The sequence below is a fragment of the Zerene cesonia genome, chromosome 1 (genome assembly GCF_012273895.1).
Source record: "Zerene cesonia ecotype Mississippi chromosome 1, Zerene_cesonia_1.1, whole genome shotgun sequence".
Classification (NCBI taxonomy): domain Eukaryota; kingdom Metazoa; phylum Arthropoda; class Insecta; order Lepidoptera; family Pieridae; genus Zerene; species Zerene cesonia.
In genome coordinates, this window is record NC_052102.1 from 7,364,358 (window position 1) to 7,376,073 (window position 11,716).

Here is an 11,716-nt window from a genome sequence, read left to right on the forward strand (position 1 = left end):
ACAGATTCGAAATTCAAATGTAATATTTTTTTATAATTAAGTGTAACAGTATTTATGGCCAGACTAAGTATAACTCAATAATAATCTCGACGTTATTGTCCAATACACATAACAGATTAGTGGGATAAAGAGTTCGCAGAGGCGAACATGATAAGTTTATCGCGAAATTTTTAAATTTTGATTTAATTTCGATATTAGTGTACTGATTCCTATACTTTTCGTCACAATGATATCTTAACCCCTGTAGATAAGATAGAGGAATACCTAACTTATACAACAACAAATCTATTATTTAGATAGATCCGGGACACATGAAAGGTTAAACCAGTAACTTTCATCATAAAAACAAAATTTTATCGGACAAAATTAAGTGAGAACCGCGATTAGTAAAAAACGCAATTGAATGTAATAACAAAACGATAATGTCATACAATTAAAAACAAGTTTTCTTTTTTTAATTTCTAGCAACCACATATAGGTGTTAGGATTGAGAGAATCCTGGATTTTTTTATATATGGTATGTTACACATTTGACGTGATACTGATAAAATATCTCAAATGAAATGAAATAAATTTATTCTTGTCTATTTAGTCTAGAATCTCAAATGGTCGATTCACAAATCAAATACTTTAAATATTATACCATGCGAGACCGAAAGCGTACACGCATGTTCGCTCTTTAAAAGTGCATAGCGTTCAAGAGTCATTTAACAGTACTGGAAAGAAAAATATTGAATTAAATTTTCATACTTTAGATATACCGAGTAGGGGAGCCGGAGGCAATTATATGGTACGGGTGAAAAAAAAAATATAGACAGGTAAAAATAAAAAAAATTAACAACAATCAAAGAGTTATTTTCGAGAGAGTTACTACCTACTTATAGAATACTGGGCAGTGTGGTTACAAAAAATTGCAAAATAACAAAAAAAAAAAAACAAGCAGTCTATAATCATTTCCCATATAACTTTATAATTAATGTGTAATTTTCCTTCGCAATTTGCAAATTAATACCTAAACAATATCCTTACTCAGATTTAAACTCGACATAGACAAAAGGCAACGATTTTAAAAAGCCCAATAAAAACATACTTTTTATCATTGCTATTTCACGTAATAGGGGCTCAAAGTAACGATGGTGAGCTCACTTAAAAGCGTATTTTTATGAGGTAGATTTATCAATGTTTCATTATCTAAAGAGCCTGTATAATTTTTATATTATACCTAATTAGCTGTTGATAGGTTTAAATAGCAAAGGTAACTTGCGTGCCAGTTCTTATATTATGCGTGAGTGGAGCGATCAGTATAAAAAACCTATTTGTCGGTTTATTTTTATAGCAACAATATAATAAATGATTAAACTTTTAATACTTAAATGGTTGGGGCCTATTTCATGTATAACACCTCAAAGCGATAGTAGAACTCAGATTTACCGCAGATAACATAATGCTAGGTTTTACGTAATTTTGAGATCGCATGTCACTAAACAACAACAAAACCGATTTCATCATTAAAACCGATGTCAATGTCAATAGCTAATAGAATTTACTAACTATCTGTCAAACTAGAAATTAATCTTCATCTAAACGTTTTTCAAATTTTAAATTTGATTTTAAGTTCATATTATATGCGTTATCATCATATGAATTGGTATACACATTCGACTTTTATTTTATTCAAACAGTGTAGCGTCACTATAACGATTTCCGATGATTGTAATTGTATAATTTTTTGCAGTCTTAACATCCCAGTATAGTGGTCTCTTGAAACAATGATACAATGACATTCGAAATAAATCAGTCGTAATCGACAGCAATGACTTATTAAATTGTATTGGTATGCTTTTTGCTTACCAAATTGTTGCAAGTGGACGCGTTTCGTCGAATTTTATTGATTTCATGTCTTTCCGCCAGCGCCTTCGACTGAGTAATCAAGTAAAAAAATATACAGGTACAGGGTTTTACCCGTTCGCGTGGGATTTTCGGGATAATAAGTACGCTATGTCTGTGTGAAGTCTCAGACTATTTTTATACCAAATTCCTATAATCGACTCAATGGTCTAGACGTCAAGAAGAGAAAGACAGACAAAGCTAATTTCACATTTGTTTTAAAAGTGGGGATTGTTATACTACTATGGGTAGAAACTACTTGTATTTTTAAGGTCTATTTAATTTCTCATACATTGTACTATTGCAAGTTAAATATATAACATCAAATAAAATATAACGCCTGTTTTAAATAAATATTATGAATCGTATTATGTACAGTTTCGATGTTGTGTTGGCGATCAGTGGAAATCATGTTTTCTCAAATATTTCTAACACCAGTTTACATTAAGTACCTAGTCGAAATATATATATTAAGCCCCGTTTAGTAACTTTTCAAATACCTGTTTCAAATCTTTTTAGTTTTTAATCGATTGATAAAGCGAACCAAATTTAATTAAAGCGTGTTGAAATTTTAATGGATTTTAGTTCGAGTTTTTGTTGAGAAGTCTTACTTTAGCAATCTAGATATCACATAAGTCTAATACCTAAATAATCTTGATTGTCTGCGTAGTTAGTCTAAACAAAGTAGACTTAGTTTTAACATATTAAATGATCAGTAATATGCCGAGGATTCATATTATATGATCAAAATAATAAAATTAATAATATAGAATATTAATGTTAGTACAATTTTTACTCAGCAATTTGATATTAAATTTTTTAACAAAGGCAACATGGAATAAATGTATTCCGATGATTTAGGTTTTAAAAGAAAGTAGCCGATGGAAACCTACCCCTTAACTTTCACTAGTAAAAAGTAATCAAATCTTTTATAAAATGAATATTATTATTAGGTATGGTTTTATCAGTCTTTCGTGTGAACTCATTTGCTATCTTTTCAAGGTCATTTAAATTTAAAGAATAACAATAAAAAAATTATGAACACCAAGCTGTTATCAATAACTGAAGAGAAATTAGTTTCCCAAATTCATTTCTAAAATAATATGGCCCGAACAAATAATAAAAATGATATAGAGATATCAAAATTCCACGGTCCACTCAACAGGCGGCTAGGTACTTCATGGCCTATAAATATGAACAATCTCTCGCCAATAAAATTAAACGTTTACTATAACATATTTAAAATAAAAATCTTGAAATAATTACATTGCATGTCGATGGAGTAATCGACATTCGGCATTGTAGGAGTCCCGGGCGACTGCAGCATGTTGGCGGAGGGCGCGGGGGTCGCGGGCGGCGGCTGCTGCGGCCCCGGCGGCGCCGGCCGCGCCCACTGCATCAGCGCAGTCACAGACATCGTCGGCTTGTCTTTCTTCGCCACACTCGACATGACCGCGCACTAACATCCTCACATCACTACCGGCCGACACAACGACACTCGGACACCGCTGGTATATTCTGCACCTAAATCCGCAAACATGGACCGTCCCATATAAAACGCGACCGCACAATGATGTAAATAATGTGGACAACACCGCGCACCGGTGTGCCGACGGCGGAGATACGCGATACGAAATCGTCGTAGCCGCCGGGGACAAAGATATCGTTATGACATTGTGATAGCGGCTGTTATTGCACTCCACTCCGAGATATCGCGGTGCAACGTGTCAACAATGGCCCGCGAGTACCGACACTGAAGGTTAGCTTGTGACTAATGCGTGCTAAAATTCAACAAGCTCAAAATTGACAAAAAATGTACCCGTCAACTTCCGCGCAGTTACCAACATGAAGGTCTCAGCTCAACAGGCGCGCTCAAGGTCCGCATACAATCATAAGTGAATAAATCTGACTTTACGTTGAAAAACGCGTTGGCATAATCGACTTTTTGCCATTATCCAAGAAATTATATGGAACCGACGAACGACGATGCGAATGTGTTTCATATATTTATGGCTATGATAGAATATGAATCAACTAAATAATTGGAGTGGTTAGGTGACGGCCTTCGTGATCGTGGTTGCGAAACATTTCTGTAATTAAGTTTTACGTCACTCAGAGACCGAACACCCTAACCTAGCCTCTACCGTCAAATTTTTCGCCATGTCACTGAAACGCATGTATCGCATTTGTTCAGAATTACACATACTAAAAATAATTATAAATATCTGTTCTATCCTTTAACACCATCGACCAAAAAAAAAAAAAATCAGCAGGGCATTTCTTACAAACACCTACAGCAACACGACCACTTTTATCTTTGTTGGAAACGTGAACGGTGAAACGTTGCATTATTCATTTGAACGATATAAAAACTATATATTTACAATTTTAATGGCCAACTGCGTTTTACTTTGCTCGAGACTAAGGCGAGAATTTTGGCGATTTATTTACAATTCAATTGATGGCACACAAAAAGTCGAACCGTCGCTTCTAATATGGTAGGGAACATACACCCTACACGTGTGCGACCTTGGTGTTCTGCGTACGCGCCTTCAAAATATTTATCTAAGACATTAATTCAAGTTCCCTTAAGTATAACACTCGTACATAGACAGATAAAGTACACGTGTACATAGTAATATAATGGTGCTGTATATCATTCCAGTAGGACTGGAAGGGACAAAGATATTATAAGCCTCGATAAAATTATGCGCATAATGTTGGATTATCTTCATGTTTGATAATGATCACATATACCAATTTGACTTATTTTGAATTGATGATTCAATAAAAACTAAAAACAACCTTGTCATGACGTAATCGCATTTTTTTGTGAAGCATATTGTCATGTTTATGATCAAGCCTAGCATTTCATATAATGAATATTATCCTTTGGACATGCATTCAAAGTATGTAAAGAAAATATTAAATACATGCCTTAAATTCTGCAATTGTTGCAAATGTATGATGCGAAAAGACTGAAGTTAAAACACCTAAATCACGCTAAAACTCTGTAATTACTTTTATCAGTAAGGATTATACTCGTATTATTGATATAATCGAGATCATCATGAATTTCTTATGTCTCAATTGCCAGTAACATAAAATTACGTTTTCAATGAATATACAGCCATTGGCTGTGCTTATCACCCCAGCCGCTTTTTGGATCATGAACTCTTAATATAATTTATTGTCGCTTTATTCAAGCTTTTCATGTCATCATTAATAAAGAAATATATATACGTTCATGCTTTTAGGCTTTTCGGGATAAAATTTTAATGGACATATTTTATTAATCCTTCTTAGTTGTATCATTACTTACACAATTTATTTGAAAATAAATGCGATTTACGTAGCTTACTTAGAATTTAGGCGATTATGTAAGATAAAACATTTTTTACAGTAATAAAAAAGCATTATCTAAACATTCTGCGAGTAATCGTCTTATTCATGTTTATTAACTGAGGTTGATGATTTATACATTTATTTATTTCGAATAAATAATATACATGTATACGTTTGTTGAATAATAAGTCGTGATAAAATAAATCAATACCTTCCTCCCACCACACGTAACAAATATATTCCTACGCATTTTGCTTTCCCGGCGATTTCTGATGAACAGATTATTATCTATTGGTACCTATATAGTTATATAACGACTACTTGTTTATTTGGGTACAACGACTCATATTTTTTATAGTATATTTATCTAAGAAAATAATGCATAATGCAAGTTGCAAATATTTGACACATACGTTTTATACTATGGTAATTATTTATTTATCAACAAAAGGACGTGAGACCGCATCAGATGTAGCTACGCGGTCTGGAATGTTTCTACTTTCATTCACTTTCTTCAACACCGTGATATTGAACGCACACGAACGCCGCATGCGAAGAATGCATATTGCAAGCTTGTCCGTCGTCATTCAGCGCTATCGATCTGCACCGACCTTGACTTCACGCAGCCATAATTAACATTGACAATAGCCGACGCGCGTTCCCACACTATTGAACCCGCTTCGAAAGTGACATTGCGATACATATACCTTTATTTAGGCTTCATTAGTAACGCAAACTTGTCAACATGTCGTAATAACAGGGCTCCAACCCGGCCCTGAACCTCCAAAGCGAGAGAGTCAGACGTCCGTCCTAGACTTGACCCGGAGTGCGGGCGAGGTAGCAGGTACGGTGACTCAAAGCGGGGGCGGTGCGACGCGTGCACTCGCCGCGAGATGTAGGTAAACGGAACGCAGAGAAGCACGCCACAGGCTGCGACCTTGGCGATTCTCTGACGACTACAGGTGGTTTTTGTTTGCACACTTTTAATGCGATCTCAGATTCTCGTAAGCGTCCGCGTACACGGAGCCGAGGGCCGGCACGAGAGAATTCAACCGGAACTCCATCGAAACAATGGTTTCGCAATATTCATTTTAAATCGCAATTTGGAAAAAGAATTGCCGATCTGTATAGATATACTGGGGACGGAGCGTTTAAAGCGTTTAAAGTTTATATATATCCTGTGATATTGGTGGGCATGCTATAATAATTGCTTTCATAACCACTTAATACATATTATTATAAACATGTACGCATAAAATAATTAACCATTATTGGTTGCAAACATTAATTTATTGAACTTTAAAGGCAATTCGACCAGTAGGTATATAGACTCGAAATAAAAACACTTTGAAATATCTATTCAAGATTTTTAAGTGCAACAAAACACTTTGTGTATTTTTTTATCCTAAAGAATGGAATGTATCTAGAAAAATGCTCAAGACTAGAATGGGCTCGTATAACAAGTTTCGAATGAGACAACCAAGTCGCAGTGGTTTTTACATTGCATATTATGTACGTATAAGAATTTCTGGCGGAAAATAAAATATTATTTACCTCTAGTTTACAGATACATAAAAATTCTAGGTAGGTAGCAATTAAGTAAATGTAGTTTAAACCAAAGAATCCTGGTTATAGAAACTGTTTTCATGTTACACAATATGGTAACAATAACGAGGAATTCAATCTTATCTGTATTTATAGATGTTTCGTTTTCAGTGAATAATAGGAATATATTTATTGTATTTTATATTTCTGTAATTCACTGAAAATAAAGCCTAATGTAATTTTAGTTACAAGTTCATTTTTCATTAGGTTTAGAGAAAAAAACGGAAGATTTATTTGATCACTTTGTTATTCGTTGTATCTTTCTGTCTGCTAAGACCCTTTTTTTTAAGAACGCATGAAGGTAAGCTGAAATTCATATCGAATACTCGAATCTACTACCCCTAGGAGCTACGAAAAAAATAAAAATTTTAAGCTAACGCAATCAGAAGATATGGCCGTTTTCAACTGAGAACCTTGAAAACTGCTACGAAGCAACGTCTTATAGCCCAGTTAAAGGAAGAATTACTAAACGGATAATTTTTTAGTAACATCGTACAATATAAAAATATATTGCAGATATGGAATCCGACTCCCACTTGGCTTGTTATATTTTATTCAAAATGTTCCTATAATAATCTGGTTTTACCACAAACTATTTTATAGACGCACTCAATCAAACTCGAAGAGATATCCACAAGGCTTCACTATGCGCACCATAATTATGCCAATTCACAGAGCACTGCAATACTGATGTTTTATTTAACTTTATTATATCGTTTTTATGTTTATTTAAAAAGATTTAATGGCTGGAGCATTTTAATAATAACTCCCATAAAGTATACTAAGTATATATAATGTGTTACAACGTGTGTGAGTTTTGAATTATTATCAAATTCTCAATCAAAAAGTAACTAATATCTATATATCGTATTTTTCTGTTCTTTTAACAATGACAATATATAACACATTATAATATGTACACGACAAATCACCAATTCATGAACCATGCGTTTCGTTTAGCTGAATTACGTCACGAACTACGTGATAACGTAATACCGTACATAATGGAGTGGAAATACAAAATATTATCTATCATTTGCTGGCGATTATATAACACGGAGAGACCTTGGCCGTGACCAAACGTTTCCCGAGCCATGACGCTGCCAGCTCATACCCGCGAGCATCCGAACGATAACAATTATTGTTATAACAATAACGTTCTGTTATACTCTCATTCGCCGATATCATAACAATGCTAGAAAATAATCGACAAGCGTTGTCAGTGATAGGTGTCTTGTGTGCTTTTATCTATAGGTAATTGTATCGAAAATCGTAATTATATCTCGTTGAATATTAAAAGTGGCGTAAATATTAACCAGTGTAAGCAGTGGTGGCTCAGTGGTGAGGACCTCGGACTTCAAAATCGATAAGTCGGGGTTCGAGACCGGGCGAGCGCGCAGGAAATAAATTGATTTTTCAATTTATCTGCGCATGTAGATAACATCACCACTGCTTCAACGGTGAAGGAAAACATCGTGAGGAAACCGGCATGTCCAAGAATTAAAAGTTCGACGGCATGTGACATCTGCCAACCCGCACTTGGCCAGCGTGGTGGATTATGGCCTGAACCCTCATAGGAGGCCTGAGTCCCAGCAGTGGGAACATATATGGGCTGATGATGATGATGAAATATTAACCAGATACCATAATAATGATAGTTAAGAAGCGAATAAATATTCAATAAGTTTACTTTTTTGCTAGCATTTGACGGCATCTAGCAAATAACAGGTTAGTAGCTGCTATGTTTACGTCCAAATGCATGGATGGAAGGTATGCTAGTATTCAAAAAGTGAGTTAGCGCGAAGGCGGCAACGAATTGTAATAAACTAGAAGACCTTGATAATGACACAATACTCTTGTGGAAGCGCCTTATAAAGTACCGAGCTCACGTCCGCGATTATACGTGCCTTCAATACACAAATTGCAATGTTTAATTGTACCTATTAGTAGCGGCATAACGCCATTAATATCATATAAACAGTAATTTCAAATATTTAATAAATCTCACGCCGCACAATCTCGCTACGATACGTAAATATTCTGAACGGGTCAGATATAACTTGTTGAAATTGTTCTATCGAATATTATCTACTAGAAAAACACGCGTAGTTCACTATTTCAACAAGATAAAAGATTTAATTTTTAGTTTTATAGCATTGAAATGCTTTATAAATGAGAAATTTTGAAAGAATAGAAAAAATTTGATCACGAGGCAGGATTCGAACCTGCGTTTCTTGCCTAACCGTAGCCTTGCCTAACCCTTAGGCACATGAAACCGAAAGAGTAGAAGAAATTCGATTACGGTGGCAGGATCACGGGTGGCCGAGAGGCTAGGCGTTGCTACGGTTAGGCAAGAAACGCAGGTTCGAATCCTGCCTCGTGATCAAATTTTTTCTATTCTTTCAAAATTTCTCAAGATAAAAGATATTTAGTTATGTGTACAGTATAACATGTATACATTAAATAGTGAAGTACAATATGAATAATTTATTTTTCCAATAAAAAAAGATAACGACGAAATCAAGATTCATATTTTTATATTCAAAGCTTTGTTGAATCGTAGTGACCATATCAATTAATTTATTTAATAACTAGCTTTCTGACCGCTTAACTCGCGTGGACCATTAACCACTATAGATGCGTTTATCTCGTCAACAAATACTTGATTTAATTAAAAAACTTATTTAGTAAATTCTGTTTTTTTAAGGTGTGTCTTATGATACCTCATTTAATTTCATACGTGAACGTGGCGTGAATTTATTTTTCAAATAAAATTTCACCTGTGAATTGAACCTAATATTGGCCTATCACCAATAACAATCTTCAAAATTTTGTCTTAATATGCACGGTGGATTTTAAATTTGACGTACATACAAACATCCATTTGTAGAGGCATAAAAGGTCTGCAATCGGCCTTACACCTCTGCAAACGTGCATGGGCGGTGGTAGCGCTTACCATGATGACCAACCAGCTCCATTGCCGACGTTGACATAAAAAAACAATCAGTAATAGGCACTTATTCTTGATTTTCTTACGGATCACAGATATTACGCAAATTATATAATAGGAAAAAAATATTTAGGAAATGGTACGTAAAGATTTTGAATAGATTTTAAATTTTTTACAATTTAGCATTTAGCACTATTCATGTAATGAATCTTTTCCTTGATTTTCAGTAATTGTAGAGATACAAATATTTTATAGCCCTACAATAAATCTGAAAGCTTAAGTTTTCTTTAAAAATAAAGTAAGGGTCAATCATTGTAGCAAAGCAAAATAGTATTATAATCCTACTAATATTATAAATTTTACCGGTTTAGTTTTAAAATTGATTTAAATACGATCAACTTTAATTCATAATGTTAATATGAAAATAATTACAGGTGCGATATGAGTCCACGGTAACTTTATCATGTTGATATAAAAAAGTATGCTAAATATTAAAAAACTATAGCTTTACAGCTATAGGTTTGGCTGTAAGTATAAAATTTTATAAGTACTAATTTTTCACTTAGCTCCCTACCAAAGTCAGCGCTAACGCCTGACTCTTACCACGATTAATCTCTCTTAACGACGTTTAAGAAATTAGAGACAGGACTATGAATGAATGTCGACAACACGTTCTCGGGTTTTCATTATACAGTGATGGTAAAGACAGTTAAAAATAACGAGATCGTGATAAATATTAGATAGAGAGTGCAATGTAGGTTTAGGATGTTTCAAAGATGTACCAGTCTTACATTGGCACGAATTCGACAACCGGTTACATCACCCTGACGTCAAACAACCAAATGGGGATATTACTTCGTTATCTCGTTAAAAATGTTAATCACTCGATGTGAATGCAGTGCCTAGAATCATATCATATCTAATATATTGGGAGTCAATACACCGCCAACCTTGCAATGCTCTTTACGACTCGTGTCAGATAAAGACATAGGGCATAAAAACATTACCTACAAGCTTGAGAACAAAATGTAGGTAGATAATTATATTTTATTTTGACTGTCTATTAGGCGTCAGTCTAATTTTAACTCCCGCTATATAACTCTCATGGTATACTTTTACAGGTGGTTAATAGTGTGCAAACATACCCAATCGTCAGCTCAGTTTAACAAACTGCGTTGTGTATAGGTAGGTGTTCATGAAATATTGAAAAACGGGCTTATATATATATTATGTTTATAATAATGCAATGTTGCCCTTTAAATTAAATGGTGGTGTACGGCAAAACGTTTTCCGAAACGTGAGATTAGTTTAAGAGTTTCTATGGAAATTATTTTAATTTATATCCATTAAAAATCTATACTGAAAAATTATCCTGTTTTCAACTCGTCAAGTACATTCAACACAACCGACCGTCATATACAAACAAACGCATTTTATTTCGAAGTGAGGAGCGCATGAGGGACTGCCTTGGCGTAGGTCATTATGAGTTACGATCGAAATTACAATGTAATGAGTAGTGGTGAGCGCTGGTTGCGGATCGAGCATCGATTTTCAAATTGTCGCGAAAGGCGGCGTAAACGCGACGATCGCGATTGGCGGCGCTGCCCTGACTGCCGCGCCGCGCTCCCCTCCCGCCCCGCGCCGCCACCGTTTGTTTTGCTGTATTTTCGTTGTTAATCATTCTCCTTGACCTTGTGCGACGTCGAGTGGTCCACTGCACACGACTGCGCACCCCTCACCCTGCGGTCCGCCCGCGTTGCCTGTCGCGACGCATCACACGTGCTATAGCACCGCAAACCATACCATGCAATATGATCACATTCCTCTTTTCCAATATCCAATTACAGAAAAAGAAGATATTCCACAACCTAAGGATCTGTCGTTTAACTCTTTAACAAAATTAATTAATTTAAAGCATGTTAAATACAA

At 34.9% G+C, this 11,716-nt stretch overlaps 1 protein-coding gene across 3 annotated transcripts in view; it reads right to left on the reverse strand.

The window, feature by feature from the left end:
• Window positions 1–11,716, reverse strand: part of LOC119831724 (protein ultraspiracle homolog) — a 34,139-nt gene that overhangs the window by 18,875 nt on the left and 3,548 nt on the right. Inside the window, exons 1-2 of one of the 3 annotated variants that reach the window (XM_038355202.1) lie at window positions 11,291–11,425; window positions 3,154–3,411 (exon numbers count right to left, since the gene is read on the reverse strand). The exons of 1 other annotated variant lie outside the window; for it this stretch is intronic. In XM_038355202.1, the coding sequence (XP_038211130.1) occupies window positions 3,154–3,337 (184 nt within the window). In that variant the 5' untranslated portion in view covers window positions 3,338–3,411; window positions 11,291–11,425. Of the gene's footprint in view, window positions 1–3,153; window positions 3,669–11,290; window positions 11,426–11,716 lie in introns of those variants that run through there. One more of the 3 variants, XM_038355210.1, reaches the window with a different exon arrangement.